This window comes from Lipotes vexillifer, unplaced genomic scaffold (genome assembly GCF_000442215.2).
Source record: "Lipotes vexillifer unplaced genomic scaffold, Lipotes_vexillifer_v1.1 scaffold25, whole genome shotgun sequence".
In the NCBI taxonomy this organism is placed as follows: Eukaryota; Metazoa; Chordata; class Mammalia; order Artiodactyla; family Lipotidae; genus Lipotes; species Lipotes vexillifer.
Genome location: NW_006792881.1, coordinates 312,386 through 331,620, shown reverse-complemented (window position 1 = coordinate 331,620; position 19,235 = coordinate 312,386). Strand labels below are relative to the sequence as shown.

The 19,235-nt window shown below is 35.4% G+C and overlaps 2 protein-coding genes across 2 annotated transcripts in view; one reads left to right on the top strand and one right to left on the bottom strand.

Moving 5' to 3' along the window:
- The window catches only part of PCNX4 (pecanex 4), a 33,314-nt gene extending 22,978 nt beyond the window's left edge, over positions 1 to 10,336 (top strand). The window contains exon 10 of the mRNA XM_007466034.1: positions 10,085 to 10,336. Within this exon, the coding sequence (XP_007466096.1) occupies positions 10,085 to 10,336 (252 nt within the window). The remainder of the gene's footprint in view (positions 1 to 10,084) is intronic.
- Positions 10,337 to 14,648: 4,312 nt separating this feature from the next.
- The window catches only part of DHRS7 (dehydrogenase/reductase 7), a 16,431-nt gene continuing 11,844 nt past the window's right edge, over positions 14,649 to 19,235 (bottom strand). Inside the window, exons 5-7 of the mRNA XM_007466033.1 lie at positions 19,079 to 19,201; positions 17,640 to 17,855; positions 14,649 to 14,873 (exon numbers count right to left, since the gene is read on the bottom strand). Coding sequence (XP_007466095.1) covers positions 14,826 to 14,873; positions 17,640 to 17,855; positions 19,079 to 19,201 — 387 coding nt within the window. The 3' untranslated portion in view covers positions 14,649 to 14,825. The remainder of the gene's footprint in view (positions 14,874 to 17,639; positions 17,856 to 19,078; positions 19,202 to 19,235) is intronic.

The window sequence follows — 19,235 nt, the reverse complement described above, 5'->3', positions numbered from 1 at the left end:
TTTTTTTTTTTTTTTTTTGGCGGTACGCGGGCCTCTCACTGTTGCGGCCTCTCCCGTTGCGGAGCATGGGCTCCGGACGCGCAGCCTCAGCGGCCATGGCGCACGGGCCACACTGCTCCGCGGCATGTGGGATCTTCCCGGACCGGGGCACGAACCCACGTCCCCTGCATCGGCAGGCGGACTCTCAACCACTGCACCACCAGGGAAGCCCCTGGCTTTTTTTTTAATGTTTGTTCATTTGTTTTGTTTTTTAGATTCCAAATATAAAGAAAATCATATTTGTCTTTTTCTGTCTGACTTATTGCATTTAGCGTAATAGCCTCTAGGTCCATCCATGTTGTCACAAATGGCAAGATTTCATTCTTTTTTATGGCTGATTAATATTCCATTGTATATATGCCACATCTTCTTCATTCATCTATTGATGGGCACTTAAGTTGCTTCCATATCTTGGCTATTGTAAATAATGATGCAATGAACATAGGGGTGCACATATTTCTTTTCTTTTTTTAAAAATTTATTTGTTATTTTTGGCTGCATTGGTTCTTTGTTGCTGTGCACAGGCTTTCTCTAGTTGCACGGGGCGAGGGATACTCTTTGTTGAGGTGCGCGGGCTTCTCATTGAAGGGGTTTCTCTTTGTTGCGGAGTATGGGCTCTAGGCATGCAGGCTTCAGTAGTTGTGGCACTTGGGCTCAGTAGTTGTGGCTCACGGGCTCTAGAGCACAGGCTCAGTAGTTGTGGTGCACAGGCTTAGTTGCTCTGTGGCATGTGGGGTCTTCCCCAGACCAGGGCTCAAACCCGTGTCCGCTGCATTGGCAGGTGGATTCTTAACCACTGCGCCACCAAGGAAGTCCTATATTTCTTTTAATTAGATAAATAACCCAGGAGCAGAACTGCTGGATCATATGGTAGGTCTATTTTTAACTCTTTGAGGAATCTCCTTACTGTTTTTCATGGTGGCTGCACCAATTTACATTCCCACCAACAGTGCATGAGGGTTCTTTTTTCTCCACATCCTCACCAACACTTGTTATTTGTTGTTTTTTTGATAATAGCCATTCTGACAGGTGTGAGGTGATATCTCATTGTGGTTTTGATTTGCCTTGCCCTGATGATCAGTGATGTTCATCTTTTCATGTGCCTTTAGGCCATCTATATGTCTTCTTTGGAAAAATGTCTATTCAAGTCCTCTGCCCATTTTTAAATTGGGTTGTTTCTTTTTTTGATGTTGAGTTGTATGTGTTCTTTGTATATTTTGGACATTCATGCCTTATCAGGTATTTTATTTGCAAATATCTTCTGCCATTCGGTAAGTGGCCTTTTCGTTTAGTTTATAGTTTCCTTCACTGTGCAAAAGCTTTTTAGTTTGATATATTCCCATTTGTTTATTTTTGCTTTTGTTTCCTTTGCCTGAGGAGACATATCAAAAATATGTATTGCTAAGTCTCATGTAAAATAACTCACTGCCTGTGTTTTCTTCTAGAGGTTTTATAGTTTCAGGTCTTACATTTAAGTCTTTAATCCATTTTGAATTTGTGTATGATACGAGAGAATACTCCAGTTTCATTCATTTGTATGTAGCTGTCCAGTTTTCCCAACACTGTCTATTGAAGAGGCTGTCTTTTTCCCACTGTATGTTTTTGTCCCCTTTGTCATAGATTAATCACCCACATGTGTGGGTTCATTTCTGGGCTCTCTGTTCTGTTCCATTGGTCTATGTACTGTTTTTTTTTTTGCCAGTACCATACTTTGATTACTGTAGCTTTGTAATATATTTTGAATTCAGAGAGTGTGATACCTGCAGCTTTGTTTCTTCTCAAGATTGTTTTGACTATTTGGGGTCTTTTGTGTTGCTATATGAATTTTAGATTATTTGTTCTAGTTATGTGGAGAATGCCATTGGTATTTTTATAGGGATTGCATTGAATCTGTAGATTACCTTGGGCAGTATGGTCATTTTAGCAATATTAATTATTCCAATCCATGAACACAGTATCTCTTTCCATCTGTTTGTATCATCTTCTATTTCTTTCATCAGTATCTTATAGTTTTATGAGTACAGGTCTTTTACCTCCTTAGTTAGATTTATTCCTAGGTATTTTATTCTTTTTGATGCAGTTGTGAATGGGGTTGTTTTCCCAAAAGAAAGCTGGGTTAGCAATGCTTATATCAGACAAAAGAGACTTTAAAACAAGGACTGTAACAAGAGACAAAGAAGGACATTACATAATGATCAAGGGATCAATCCAACAAAACGATATAATTGTAAATATTATGCACCCAACATAGAAGCACCTAAATACTTAAAGCAAATATTAACAGACATAAAGGGAGAAATTAACAGTATCACAATAACAGTAGGGGACTTTAATTACCCCACTTGCATCAATGGACAGATTCTCCAGACAGAAAATCAATAGGGAAACACTGGTGTTAAACGACACATTAAACCAGATTGACTTCATAGGTGTATACAGAACATTCCATCTGAAAGCAGCAGAATACACATTCTTTTCAAGTGCACATGGAACATTTTCCAGGATAGATCACATGCTAGACCACAAAACAAGTCACAGTAAATTTAAGAAAACTGAAATCATATCAGGCATCTTTTACAACCACAACAATATGAGACTAGAAATCAATACAAGAAAAAACCTGCAAAAAACCACAAACACCTGGAGGCTAAATAATATACTGCTGAGAAACTAATGGATCACTGAATAAATCAAAGAATAAATTTAAAAAATACCTAGAGACAGATGAAAATGAAAATACAATGATCCAAAATCTGTGGGATGCAGCAAAAGCAGTTCTAAGAGGGAAGTTTATAGTAATACAAGCCTACCTCAGGAAACAAGAAAAATCTCAAACAACTTAAACTTACACCTAAAGGAACTAGGAAAAGAATAGCAAACAAAACCCAAAGTTAGAAGAAACAGAGAGACAGAGAGAGAAACAAAGAGCAGGGCAGAAATAAATTAAATAGAGACTAAAATAATAGAAGAGATCAATGAAATTAAGAGAGCTGTTTTTTTGAAAAAATAAGTAAAATCCATACACCTTTTGCCAGACTCATCAAGAAAAAAAGGGAGAGGGCCCAAATCAGTAAAATCAGAAATGAAAAAGGAGAAGTTACAACTGACACTACAGAAACAAAAAGGATCATAAGATAGTGCTGTGAGCAACTATACACCAGTAAAATGGACAACCTAGAAGAAATGGACAAATTCTAAGAAAGGTGCAGTCTCCCACAACTGAACCAGGAAGAAATAGAAAATATGAACTGACCAATTACCAGTAGTACTGAAATTGAATCAGTAATTTAAAAACTCCCAACAAATAAAAGTCCAGGACCATAGCTTCATAGGTGAATTCTACCAAACATTTAGAGAAGAGTTAACACCTATTCTTCTGAAACTGTTCTAAAAACAAAGATATCACAAAAAAAGAAAACTACAGGCAGTATCACTGATGAATATAAATGCAAAAATGCTCAACAAAATACTAGCAAACTGAACCCAACAGTACATTAAAAGGATCATACACCAGGATCAAGTGGGATTTTTTTCCCAGGGATGTGAGGATTTTTCAATATCCGCAAATCAATCAATGTGATACATCACATTAACAAATTAAGTAAAAAAACATATCATCTCAATAGATACAGAAAAAGATTTTGACAAAATTCAACATCCATTTATGATAAAAAAATATTCTCCAGAAAGTAGGGTCATAGAGGGAACATACCTCAACATAATAAAGGCCATATATGACAAACCCACAGCTAACATACTTAGTGGTGAAAAGCTGAAAGCATTTTCTCTAAGATCAGGAACAAGACAAGGACTTGCAGGCAAGACAGTGCCCACTCTTCTTTCCACTTTCATTCAACATAATTTGGAAGTCCTAGCCACAGCAATCAGAGAAGAAAAAGAAAGAAAAGGAATCCACATTGGAAAGGAATAAGTAAATCTATCACTGTTTGCTGATTACATGATACTTTACATAGAAAACCCTAAAAATGCCACCAGAAAACTACTAGAGCTCATTAGTGAATGAATTTGGTAAAGTTGCAGGATATAAAATTAATATACAGAAATCTGTTGCATTTCTATACACAAAAGAATGAAATATCAGAAAGAAAAATTTAGGGAACAATCCGATTTACCATTGCATCAAAAAGAATAAGAACCTAGGAATAAAGCTACCTAAGGAGGCAAAAGACCTGTACTCTGAAAACTGTAAGATGCTGATGAAAGAAATTGAAGACAACACAGATGGAAAGATATACAGTGTTCTTGGATTGGAAGAATCGGTATTGTTAAAATAACTGTATTAACCAAGGCAATCTACAGATTCAGTGTAATCCCTATCAAATTAACAATGGCATTTTTCACAGACCTAGAACAAATAATTTTAAAATTTGTATGGAGAAACACAGAAGACTCTGAATAGCCAAAACAATCTTGAGAAAGAAGAATGAGCTGGAGGAATTATGCTTCCTGACTTCAGACTATACTATAAAGCTTCAGTAATCAAAATAGTATGGTACTGGCACAAAAACAGACACATAGATCAATGGAACAGGTTAGAAAGCTCAGAAATAAGTCCATACACTTATGGTCAATTAATCTTCAACAAAGGAGGCAAGAATATACAATGGAGAAAAGATATTCTCTTCAATAAGTGGTGCTGGGAAAGCTGGACAACTGCATATAAAAGAATGAAATTAGAAATTCTCTAACACTGTATACAAAAATAAACTCAAAATGGATTAAAGACCTAAATTTAAGACCAGATACTATAAAACTCCTACAGGAAAACATAGGCAGAACACTCTGAGATAAATCGCAGCTAATTTTTTCGATCTGTCTCCTAGAACAATGGAAATGAAAGGAAAATAAACAAATGGGACCTAATTAAACTTAAAAGCTTTTTCATGCAAAGAAAACCATAAACAAAACTAAAAGGCAACCTACAGTTTGGGAGAAAATGTTTGCAAAACAATGAGACCGACAAGGGATTAATTTCCAAAATATGCAAACTCATACAGCTCAATATCAAAAAACCAAACAACCCAATCAAAAAATGGGCAGAAGACCTAAATAGACATTTCTCCAAAGAAGACATACAGATGGCCAACTGGCACATGAAAAGATGCTCAACACTGCTAATTTTTAGAAAAATGCAAATCAAATCTACAGTGAGATATCACCTCACACCAGTCAAAACGGTCATCATCAAAAAGTCTGCAAACAATAAATGCTGGACAGGTTGTGGAGAAAATGGAACCCTCTTACACTGTTGGTGGGAATGTAAATTGGTGCAGCTACTATGGAGAACAATATAGAAATTCCTTAATAAACAAACTAGAGTTACCATATGATCCAGCAATCCCACTCCTGGGCATATATCTGGAAAATACAAAAACTCTAATTCAAAAAGGTGCATGCATCCCACTGTTCATAACAGCACTATTATAATAGCCAAGACATGGAAGCAACCTAAATGTCCATCGACAGATGAATGGATAAAGAAGATGTAGTATATATTGGGTTGGCCAAAAAGTTTGTTCAGGTTTTTCTGTAAGATGTTATGGGAAAACCCAAACGAACTTTCTGGCCAACGCAATTTACACACACACACACATATATACATACACACATACATACATAGATATATACACACAGTGGAATATTACTTAACCATAAAAAGAATGAAATAATGCCATTTGCAGCAATATGCTTGGACCTAGAGATTATCATACTAAATGAAGTAAGTCAGACAAAGAAAGATAAGTATTATATCACTTATATGTGGAATCTAAAATAATAATACAAATGAACTTACTTACAAAACAGAAATAGACTCACAGACATAGAAAACAAACTTATTTTTACCAAAGAGGAAAGGGGAGGAGGGATAAATTAGGAGTTTGGATTAACAGATACACACTACTATATGTAAAATAGATAAACAACAAGGACCTACTATATCACACAGGGAACTATGTTCAATATCTTGTAATAACCTATAATGGAAAAGAATCTGAAAAAGAATATATTATATATATGTATTTATGAATATGTATAACTGAATCACTTTGCTGTACACTTGAAACTTACACAACATTGTAAATCAACTATACTTCAATTTTTTAAAAAATCATATGATCATCTCAATAGATGCAGAAAAAGCTTTTGACAAAATTCAGCATCCATTTATGATAAAAACTCTTTAACAGAGTGGGTATAAAGGGAACATACCTCAACATAATAAAGGCCATATATAAGAAGCCTACAGCTAACATCATACTCAGGGGTGAAGAGCTGAAAGTATTTCCTCTAAGATAAGGAACATGACAAGGATTTCCACTCTCACCACTTTTATTCAACATAGTATTGAAAGTCCTAGCCACAGCAACCAGAGACGAGAAAGAAATTAAAGGAATCAAAATTGGAAAGATAGATAAAACTGTCACTATTTGCAGATGATGTGATAGTATACATAGAAAATTCTAATGACACCACCAAAAAACTACTAGAACTCATCCATGAATTTGGTAAAGTTGCAGTATACAAACTTAATATACAGAAATATGTTGCATTTCTACACACTGATAATGAAAGGCAAGTTAGGAAGACCTAGGAATAAATTTTTAAAAGAATGTGAAAGACACTAAAAACTATAAGGCATCGATGAAAGAAATTGAAGACACAAATAAATGGAAAGATATTCCATGCTCTTGTGTTGGAAGAATTAACATTGTTAAGATGTCCATACCACCCAAAGCAGTCTACAGATGCAGTGCAATCCCTGTCAAAATCCCAATGGCATTTTTCACAGAAATAGAATAAACAATTCTAAACTTTGTATGAATCCACAGAAGATCCCAAATAGCCAAAGCAATCTTGAGAAAGAGCAAAACTGGAGGCATCATGCTTCCTGATTTCAAACTATATTACAAAGCCATAGTAATCAAAACAGTATGGTATTGGCATAAAAACAGACACATACGTCAATGGAACAGAATAGAGAGCCCAGACATAAACCCACATATATATGGTCAATTAACTTATGACAAAAGAGCCAATAATATGCAATGGGGGAAAGATGGTCTCTTCAATAAATGGTGTTATGAAAACTGGGCCACTGTCTTTAACAGTATACACAAACGTTAACTCAAAATGGATTAAAGACTTAAATGTAAGACCTGAAACCATAAAACTCCTAGAGGAAAACATAGGTGGTAGCTCCTTGACATCGGTCTTGGTAATGAATTTTTGGATTTGACAACAAAAGCAAAAATAAACAAGTGGGATTACTTCAAACTAAAAATCTTCATTCAGGGACTTCCCTGGCAGTCTAGTGGTTAAGACTCTGCATTTCCACTGCAGGGGCACAGGTTCAATCCCTGGTTGGGGAACTAAGATCTTACATGCTATGTGGCTCTGCAAAAAAAAAAAAAAATTAAATTAAGTTTAAAAGTAAAAAGCTTCATTCAGCACAGCAAAGGAAATCATCAACAAAACGAAAAGACAATCTACAAAGTGGGAGAAATATTTGTAAAACATATATCTAATAAGGGGTTATTATATTTTAAAATATATAAAGAACTCATATAATTCAATAACAAAAAAAAAATTTGATTTTAAAATGGGCAGGGGATCTGAGTAGACTGAATATGAGTTTTTCCAAAGAAGATATACAGTTTGCCAACAGGGACATGAAAAGGTTCTCAACATCACTAGTCATGAGGGAAATGCAAATCAAAACCACTATCACCTCATAACCTGTTAGAATGGCTCTTATCAAAAAGACAGGAAATAACAAGTGTTGGCTAAGATGTGGAGAAAGGTAATGTAAATTAATGCAGCCACTCTGGAAAACAATATGGATGTTCCTCAGAAAATTAAAAATAGAACTACCGTATGATCCAGCAATTTCAATTTTGAATGTTTATTCAAAGGAAATGAAAACACTAATTCAGAACCATACCTGTACCCCCATGCTCAATGCAGCATTATTTTTAATAGCCAAGTCATGGAAATAACCTGTATACCTACAGATGTATGGATAAAGAAAATACACACACACACACACACTCTGGAATAATATTCATCCATAAAAAAGGAAATCTTGCCATTTGTGACAAAATGGATAAACCTTAAGGGTATTATACTAAGTGAAATAAGTCAGACAAAGATAAATATCATTTGATCTCACTTATATGTAGAATCTAAAAAATTAAAAAGAAAAAACCATACTCACAGACACAGAGAACAGATTGGTGGTTGCCAGAGGGTGGGAGTGGGTGCAATTGGTAAAGGTACAAACTTCTAGTTACAAAATAAATAAGACCTGGGGATGCAATGCACAGTGTGGTTAATAATACTGATTGTATATTGTTATATTGCTAAGAGAGTAGATCATAAAAGTTCTCATCTCAAGAAGTGATGGATGTGGGCTTCCCTGGTGGCGCAGTGCTTGAGAGTCCGCCTGCCGATGCAGGAGACGCGGGTTCGTGCCCTGTTTCGGGAAGATCCCACATGCCGCGGAGCGGCTGGGCCCGTGAGCCATGGCCGCTGAGCCTGCGCGTCCGGAGCCTGTGCTCCGCAAATGGGAGAGGCCACAACAGTGAGAGGCCCGCATAACGCAAGAAAAAAAAAAAAAAAAAAAAAAAAAAAAAGAAAGAAGTGATGGATGTTAATTAGACTTATTGTGATTATTTCACAATATATCCAAATATTGAATCATGTTGTACACCTGAAACTAATATGTCAATTATATTTCAATTTAGAAAGGGAGGTAAAGGAAGGTATGATGACAATTTCACATCAAATAGAGAAAGAATATCAATAGAGATAGAAATTATAAAAAATAACTAAATGAAAAATATACTAGAGGGCTAGACCATAAATAGCATAACTTAACCCAATTTAAAAATAACAAAGGATTGTATAGACATTTCTTCAAAGGAAATATACAAATGGAACAATAAGCACATGAAAAGATGCTCAACATCATTCATCATCAGCAAAATCAAATCAAAACCACAATGACATCACTTCATAGTAGGATGCCTAAAATCAAAAATTTAGATAATAAGCATTTTTGAGGATATGGAGAAATTGGAACTCTGATACAGTGCTGGCAGGAATGTAAAATGGTACTACCACTTCGGAAAACATTCTGGCATTTTCTCAACGAGACACAGAGTTACCATATGATCCAGTAATTCCACTCCTATATACCCAAGATAAATGAAAACATAATCCACATGAAAATTCAAATATAGCAGCATTATTCATAATTGCTGAAAGATGGACACACCCAACTGTCCATCAACTGATGAATGAATAAACAAATAGTGGTATATTCATTCAATGGAATATTATTTGGCCATAAAAAGGAGTGAATTACTTGATACATGCTACAACATGAATCAGCCTTGAAAACATGCTGAATTAAAGCCAGTCACAAAAAACCACATGATTACATTCATGTACAATTTCCAAGATGAGGCAAATCAATACATTAGATTAGAAAATACATTAGTGGTTGCTAATGACTGGGGAAATTAAGGGATAGGAGGATAATAGCTAAAGAGTACAAGGTTTCTTTTTGAGGTCATGAAAATATTCTACAATTGTGGAGACAGTTGTACGTATCTGAACATACTAAAAAGTCATTGAATTATACATTTCACATCAGTAAATTATATGGAATGTGAATTATATCTCAATAAAGCTGCTTTTGAAAAGAGCCTATTGGATGATTGTTCACTGACTAGTATTTATGACATGCATTGCTGAGGCCAGATGAGATGAGGGAATAGAGAGGAAAGTAAAGAGAAGTGAGTGCAGTGGCTACCAGGAAATTTTTTTTCTCTTGTACTTATTTGGAGTGCAATCAGACGGATTTGATTCTGAAGACAAGCAACTCGTGTACATTTTGATACACTACTTTCTGTTTAAGTTTGCCTAACTACAATGGAATTTTTCTCTAATTTTATAAATAAAGGCCTGAATATAATCTCTTTTCTTTTGCTTTCCCTCCCACCTCGTTTATTCTTTACAGGGAGTTTACACTGGGAGAGTACTTACCCTTCAAGAATTATTGATCCAAGTTGGGAAGTTAAATGCTGAAGCTGTTAGAGGTCAGTGGGCCAATCTTTCATGGGAATTGCTTTATGCCACCAATGATGATGAGGAACGTTATAGTATACAAGCTCATCCACTACTTTTAAGAAACCTTACAGTACAAGCGGCTGATCCTCCCCTGGGATATCCAATTTATTCTTCAAAACCTCTCCATATACATTTGTTTTAGAACCCATTTTAACTTGTATTGTGAGCAAATGAGATGTCTAGAAAATTAACAATATGATTCCTCATAACTTCACTGGACTTCTCTCTCTCCTCCCACAAGTCAGATGCCGAAGAAAAGCTAAGCTCTATAAAGTTGATTCTCTTAGGTATCTTAATGGTTTAAAACAACTTTATGTCTAACATAAAAGTTAAAATTAGTTGGCCAATATTTGTGCCCTGTTGAGTGTGGTAGGCTTTGGTAAATATAAAACATTTGTGTAAGATAATATAATGAATTTTTTAATACTTTCTTAAATGTATGATAAGTGACTTGCCTTAGAGAAGTCAACAACTATGTAATTTTTACATGCTTAAAAGATAACACATATCAGTGTTCTTAAGTCAAGATAATGGATCCTACTGAAGGTTACATAATGTATATATATTTATTTGAAATATTAAATTTTATAGTATTTTCAAACTTTGTGCTATTTTATTTTAATATTTAACACGGTCTGTTTCCATATAATCTATTCATTTTCTTTTCATATACTTCAATTCAGTAACCTTAAAAATTTTCAATAAAATCTCTTCCAAAAAAATCTTTCTTTTTTTTTCCAAGTATCCTTTTGATATGTTTGAAAGGAAAAGGTCATCCTGTTCATCATGTGAATACTCACAGGATTAGCAACATTAAGGTAATCTGATTATGACTGTTAGAGGCCATTCTGTAGATCTGGCTCCTTATGCATTTCTTTTCAACTGAATATACTGCTTCTGAAGAACGACTTATCCGGTAGGACTACCAGTTACTAGTGTCTTAAGGTGTTTGAACTAAAGGCAGAAAGAGATGGGAGAAAATTTTTCATAATGTGATCAGGCTTTTATTTTCACTCTTTTGCTGCTTAGAACTTTTTACAGGTACTTATAAGGAGGATGAACAATGAATCTGCATCATTTGGGACATGAATTTCCTTTACACCTTATTTATTTCCATCTATAGTACCCGTTATTTAATCTGTAGTAGCCTCCTGAGTAGGTAGTACAGTAATACATTCTCTTTAGTAATGATTGAGATTATTTGAAATGTACCAATTAGATTTTTATTACTATTACTCCTTTATTAAGTGGAACAGTTCAATACAGCAGTGTTAAAGGATAGCTTTTTGGACTAATTTCAATTAATGAATTCACGAGATTCATGTGTTAAGTCATTTTGGGGGAAGCAATATAGTATAGTTAATAAGATAGGGTTTGGTGTTACATCTGAGTTCAGATCTCAGGCTTATTATTTATGTAACAGATTTATTAGCTGGAAAATTATATATATATACCTTTTTTGTCACCTAGGGAAATTTTCTCATATCATTAAAAACACTAGTTATCAGTTTTAATGACTGTATAACATGGATAGATATGACAGATTATTAGACTGTCCCCCAAATAATGGGCATCTTAAGTTGTTTAAAGATTTTCAGTATTATAATAGTGCCAAACCATGCTTTCCCTTTACCATGAATTTTTCTCAAACTACCGCCATGTCCCTCCATTTCTTTTCATGGCCAAGTTTCCCCATCCTCATTCACTTGTCAAAACATTCCAGTCTGGATTCCATCTCTACTATCCCCCCAAATAAAGAAAGTTTTTATTTTATTAAAGTCATTGTTTACCTTCATACTGTCAAACCAACTACAGCTGGCCCTTGAACAACGTGGGTTTGAACTGTGCAGGTCCACTTGTACATGGATTTTTTCAGTAGTAAATACTAAGATACAAAGTCGATTGAATCCACAGATAAGGAGGAACCATGGATACAGAGGGCCCACTCTAAATTATATGCAGATTAAAACCCCAGCACTATTTGAAGGTCAACTATAGTTACTTTTATATTCTCGTCTTATTTGTCCTCTAAGTAGCATTTGACACATTTGACAACAACTTGAATTTTTTTCTTTTGGGCTTCCCTGACACTACATTATCTTCATTTTCTTCCTGTCTCCCTGACTACTCCTTCTCAATCAACTTTGCTGCATTTCCTTTTCTACCTGACATCTAAATTTTGGAATTTCTTAACAACTGGTTCAGGCCCCCTCTTCTTACTCTACATTTCACCACAGACAATTCTCATTCACTCCTAAGACCTAAAATATCATCAATAAGTAGATGATGTTCAAATACATGTACTCAACCTCTCTTCTTAGCACTGAACCTGTATATGTAACTATTTATCTCCATCTCATATATTCAAAATATCTGACCTGATTGAACTTGCCCTAATACCAGCTTTTCTGACTTCTACCTTAGTACTGCCTAGGTAATTCACATGAGACATCTCACAGAGAATTAGGAAAGCTGGGCAAAATAATATTTGTAAGTCTGTTTAAAGGTATCAGAAAACCAAGAAGACAGTGAAGAATTATATCACCAACCAAGATCCAAGGCAAAATGAAACTTAAGAGACCTGAGCTCAGCATTTGAGCTGCTTTTCTTCTAGGAATATTTGCCAATTAAGGAAGAGGTGGCTGAGAAGATAACACTTTTGGCAGACTTGCTACTAAGTTAGAGGGTTAAAAAATGGAGTCCAGGGCTCTCCAAAGAAAGAGGGTGAACAAAAAAAATAGATGCATTTTCAATCTTTTCAATCCCTAAAATCCTTTTCAATCCCTGGATTTGTAGTGTACCTAGCTACTACCCAGAGCAAATGTACATCTTCTCTGGACCTTTTAAGTTATTTTTATAATTTTTCATATTTATGTTGGACAATCTAAAATAAAGCACCTGAGGAGATAAGACAACATGAGCCAAATCCAAGAGAAACAACAGACAATAGGAACAAACCTACAGGAGTTTATAACTGGAGGCTTTTTCCTCTTAATCCCCTTCACCTATTTTGCCCCCTACCCCACAATAATCACCCGTGTTTTCTCTGTGTTTTTTTTTTTTTTTTTTTTTTTTTTTTTTGCAGTACACGGGCCTCTCACTGTTGTGGCCTCTCCCGTTGTGGAGCAACAGGCTCCGGACACACAGGCTCAGCAGCCATGGCTCACGGGCCCAGCCGCTCCGCAGCATGTGGGATCTTCCCAGACCGGGTCACAAACCTGTGTCCCCTGCATCAGCAGGCAGACTCTCAACCACTGTGCCACCAGGGAAGACCTTGTTTTCTTTTTTTTAAAGTACACAAATTAGTGAAATCATGTGGTATTTTTCTTTGACATATTTCACTTAGCATAATACCCTCTAGATCCATCCATGTTGTATCAAGTGGCAAGATTTCTTTTTTTAATGGCTGAGTAATATTACACTGTATATAAATACACATCTTTATTCATCAATGGACACTTAGGTTGCTGCTGAAATTCTCAATCTTGTGTTTTATATCTTTAAATATACCAAAGATAATTTTCAAGCCTGTGTTTAATAATTCCATTATCTGGGATCCCCTGTGGACAAAATGAGCACTATCTTCTGTGCACATAAATTTAAGTATATGTAAACAGAATTGTTATAGTCATCATTTACTTTCTTCACTCATCACTGTGCTTCTAGGATATATCCATCTTGCCATGTATGCATTTATTCCATTGCTTTTACTTGCTGTACCTCATGGTATCATCCACCATTTACACCTTCCCCATTTCCCAAAGATAGCCACCAGGGTGGTCTCCAACTTCTCCACCAACTATTTCAGTTATTTTATGGGCGATACCTTGTCTGTAGGTAAACTGTGAACTGTTTATACATAAGAACCATGTTGTTCTTCCCCTGTTCTTCTCCCTTCTATTATGGCCTATGCATGTTTTCTACTGTAAGGTGCTAAAGATTAAAGTAAAATTAATGATAATAACTAAAATAAGTTGCCAATGGAATCTTCCTGAGCTAAGTTTAACCCAGGCTTTACCCGTTACGAGCTCTGTGACCGAAGGAAAGTAACACCTACTTTGGGCATTTCTTTCTTCATCTATTAAGGTGGATAATACCACCTACCTTAGAGGGCTGTTATGAGAAATAAGTGAATTAACTAATTACAATGCACCTCAGTACAGCAAATGACAAAATAGATTTTTAATAAATTATGGCTGCTATGAGTCCTACCTACAGCTTCAAATTCCAGTCATTTGTACCTGTCAACTCTTCCAAGAGAGTGTAAGCACCTTGGAGGCATGCCATTTCAGACACTTCTTTATATCTGCCCATTCCCCAGCACTCTGCTACATGTAATATTCCATGCATTTAGGCTAAATGGATTTCTGTAATTCTTTGGTTGGCATTCTGCTAACCTAGATTTTAAGCATATATGCTAGAGTATGTTAAAATGCTCTTTAATCCAGGAATGTAGTATGTATTAATACCCTTATTGCAAGACTCCTGGCAATCTTATTTATTACACGTTGAAAGGAAAGTTGTATCTATTAAGAAGTAAAATCACAAATAAGTCTTCAGTGCATAAGAAAATTGCTGTTGTTATATTTTCCGTTTCTCTTTCCATTGGCTTGAAATATGCAAGTACTCCTTCACTGATATTTTGTCTTCCAGATTTTAAAATAAGAGGAATCTGCATCCTATAACAGAATGACAGAAACATGAATCAGTCTCTTCTACCCCGGTTTTTGACAATTAATTCCTTCTGTTTTGAGGAGCTATATCATTATGATTCACTGTTGAGAATCCTTATAAAACCTGGGCAAATGCTTAAGTCAGAATAAAAATCATAGCCAAAATTCTAGATCTACACAAAAATATCTCTAATGGGCTTAGCATAGTTATTTCCCTGTCATTTGTTAGCATCTGACTATGCCATTTCATAAATGCTGAAATTTCTATTATTACTCTTCTGGATCAGCATGTCATACCTACACTGACTTGCCTTAATAAATACAAAGAACAGTGTCTTTAGAATTCAAATAATTGACAGACAACTTCAGAATCTTTTGTGGACTTTGAGTACATTGCTTAAAGAGTAAAACAAGGCAACTCAGTCTCTAAGAGGTGACATTTCATTTGGGAAGATATCCATTTACCACTTTCAAGAATTTGCACTAAAGACATAAATTATAACACAAAATTCAATGCAATTCGTTATGCCTAAAATTAATAACGATTCATCAAAACAAAGTTCCAGACATAATGTTCCTAGCTTAAATGACAGAAACAAATTCAAGTATTATCAACAAGTACATTTAGTTTTGGATAATACTGGCATCTCTTAACTTAGATGCTTATAAACAAATTTCAATAAGGAGATGGATATATACAATACAAAATAACAGTGGGGAGGAAAGAAGCAAGGAGGAGAGAATTAAGTAAAAAAAAGAGGAACAACTTTTAAAAGTTTCTAGGGTTTTGTGTAAAGAATATATCTCAGAAATGTTTTTGGGAAATGAAAGGATGCCCAGTTTATCATAAAGTGATAAAGCAGTAAGACCACGTAATAAGCAATATTTTAAAGATGTCAGTAGGAAGAGAGAGGTCATCATTTTTAGCAAATGTGAGATGTAATAAAGTGCCTAGATTTACTGAGTGATGTTTATATCTTACAGTTAGGTATTCTGTAAACAAAAAAAATCCTTCTTATGGACATTCCTGAAAGAACAGCTGCTACAGTGGGACTGAAACTCTAGCCCCAGTCCTTCTTTGCCCTCTGAAACAATTATTTCTATAATGCATTCTCTCTCTGCCATATTATTTAACTCTTTGATCTTTACTATCTGTTTGCTGAATATCCTCCTGCCATCAAAACAAAAGCATTAACAGCTAATACTTAATAATCATAACACTCCACGGTATGTTTTAAGAGCTTTCCACATACTAACTCATTTACTCCCCATAACAATCCTATGACTAGGTGCTATTATCATCAGTAGTCTCCATTTTGTAGATGGGGAGACTGAGAGAGAAGTAACTTGCCTGGGGTCAGGGGACGAGTATGGGGTAGAGCTGGGATTTCAACCTAGGTAGACCGGCACCAGGCTCCATGCTCTTAACCAGGATGCTGTGTCACCTCTTTAGTAAGGTGGCCTTTCCCTCTCAACTCTTATCCATCACTGGGCACAATGCCACTATATCTGCTGTCCTCTAAATTTCAAACTCAGATGTAATATTTGATGAAGCTCTACCTTCGGAACCATCCCACACTACCAAGTCCCAGTGTTGGGACTTAATGTTACCAAAACACTTATAAATGTTTTGGCCCAAAGCAAACTGGTTAGTAGAAAATGAATAGCTCCCTTCATGATTTTTCAAGCTCTAGACATGTTAGTTCATATTGAAAGTTTTATAACCTTTAAGTCTCTTTAAGTATTTTGTTTTCTTTTGTTTTTTGCTTTTTTCACTAATTCATTTTCACCATCCTGCAAAAAGCTGGAACAAATGTCTAACAATTTGTGATTGCTTAAATAGTGGTAGGTTATATAATGATACAAATGGTATGATCCCATTTTATAATTCTCCTTATATACAATCCCTGCTAACATTTCTAAAAGAAGGTAGTAATCACTGAAAGAAATACTTCAACAGTAAAAACCATCCATAGAAATAATGCTTCTTTGTATAATCATATCTATATGATCTATAATTTTTAGCTTAACTCATTACATATCCTGTGCTGTTTATACATTAAACTCTTTTGATGGTCACAATTTTCTCAGAAATAGTTTATAACATTCCTTACTTTTCTGGAAGAATGAGTGCTGAAAGAATGAGCGATCAGCGTATTTTCCTAGACACATCTTAGATGTGCAAAGTGCTTCTGGAACAAAGTCAAAGGAACCAGCACTACATGTAAGAGTGCATCTCTTTTAATATTTTCCTAGACACATCTCAGATGTGCAAAGTGCTTCTGGAACAAAGTCAAAGGAACCAGCACTACATGTAAGAGTGCATCTCTTTTAATAGTGTGGAAGTGCTTTGACGGAGGTAGGCACAGGGCTGAGGTACACCAAGTCCTGGGGAGAAATGGGAGGGGAGGCCAGGTATCAACCCAAGGAGGTGACACTTGTAGGATGTAAACTTGTAAGATGGGTTGGAGTTTGTGGGGACACATGGTAGAGAAAAAGCATTTTGGCCCATACACTAGCCAAACAGTAAGTATAGAAGAAAAAATGGCAATCCTTGATTAGATTTTACCTTGTAGAAAACTTTCTCCAAGACCAGTAGTAATTTATAGTAAACCAACAGATATGCATGGGGGAATGGAAAAATTTTTATACCTTTTCTATTTATATCATGAGGTTGGTGGAAGGTTAGTAAGAAAAGTTTTCAAGCACTAGAAGATGTCATACTTTCCTACAAGACGGATATGTATTCAGAAATGTATAAATCGGTCTTACCACACCATTCTTAAAGTTCTCAATCCTTTTCTTCCCTAATTTGTCGGTTATCCACCAGGCCCAGGTTGGCATATACTGCCACAAATATGCCATTAACAAAAAAGGCTGATCCGCGATCCAAACTTCCTTCAAATCATTGGCCATGCTGATTAACATCAGCTGCACACAACGACTGGCTGCCATCTTGTGGGACTGATCTGCATTGCTGCCTGTAGTCTAAGAAAATTTTGAAAAATTAGTGAGGGATGTGTATTTATCCAAGTTATCTCACAGAACTTTTAGGCTAGAAAGGACCCAGAAGACATCTAGTTGAGTGACTCCTTTAATGTGGCCTCATGCCCCTTAGGAGTCCCCACAGGTACTAATGGGTGCCTATAAGCTATTTGTAATATTTCAAAAAGCCTAATGGAATTCATACACTTAACCAGATAAGATTGTGCAGGCTAACTACAAGATAAAAGTTCTCTGCTTTTAATTAGAATTGTACCATCTTAAAGTACTTAATGATAATTCCATGTCACTTAGTAAAAAATTTTAAATTATTAATACATACATTTAGCAAGTGCAATTCTATAAAATATGGAGTCCATGGGGATGAAATGGAGGAAGAAGATAAAAGCGGTTTCTTGGTATTGAACAAATCTGGTACTGCTACTCTACTTAACCCACTACCATTCTACAAATAAACTGAGGCCCAGAAAGGCAGTAACTTATCTGTGCTCACACAGATCATTTAGTAGTAGCCAGTTCTATATTCCAAGTCCTTTGATTCCTATAATAGAGTGCTTATTCTATTTTACCATAGTGCCTCCACAGAAAATCTGAAAATGTAAACTGTATATGTAAACATTTACATAGAAGCATATATAGATTTATATCTCAGTAGAAATATTAGTGGAGAAGAAGGAAAATTTCATGGCCTTTAGAGGGATTTTTGTATTAGTGAGTGACACTGGATTCTTCATGAGACATTCACTATTCATTTGATAGATCACATGTGTAATCTATGAGCTGAGGGAAGCACAGGCCTGGGTGAGGCTAACCTAAAATTAGTACAACTCAACAAGCTTTTTTCTAAGCTCTTTCACCATAATCCCTTTTTAAAAATCCCAGTAAGATTTAATGTACCAAAATTCAGCCACACAGAACCTTTCAATGTTGCTATAGTTTGTGAATTGATTAAAACTGCGTTTTTAAAATACTGATAGCACACATAATAGTGGATTACTTATTAGCAGTATCTTAGTAATTTCTTTAGCTTTTATTAAAACTGGATGCCAAAGCCCTATCAGCTAACCTTAACCATCTTCCTAATGCTGAGTTAAATTCTGTAAAGAGTTCATAAGCAATTCTAACATGAAAACCCTGAGGCATAGTGGTATGATGCCAGTGTATAACTACTAAAGCATTCAAATAATTCCCCAACTAGAAATTTTTACCTTTGTGACTTCTTCAGTTAGGGCATTCTTCACAATATTTGATTGCACAGGTCCTGGGCAAATGTTAGAAACTACTATACCTGGGTATGTAGCAAGTTCAATTCGGAGGGTATTAAAAAATCCCTAAAAGGCAAAAAAAAAAAAAAAAAAAAAAAAA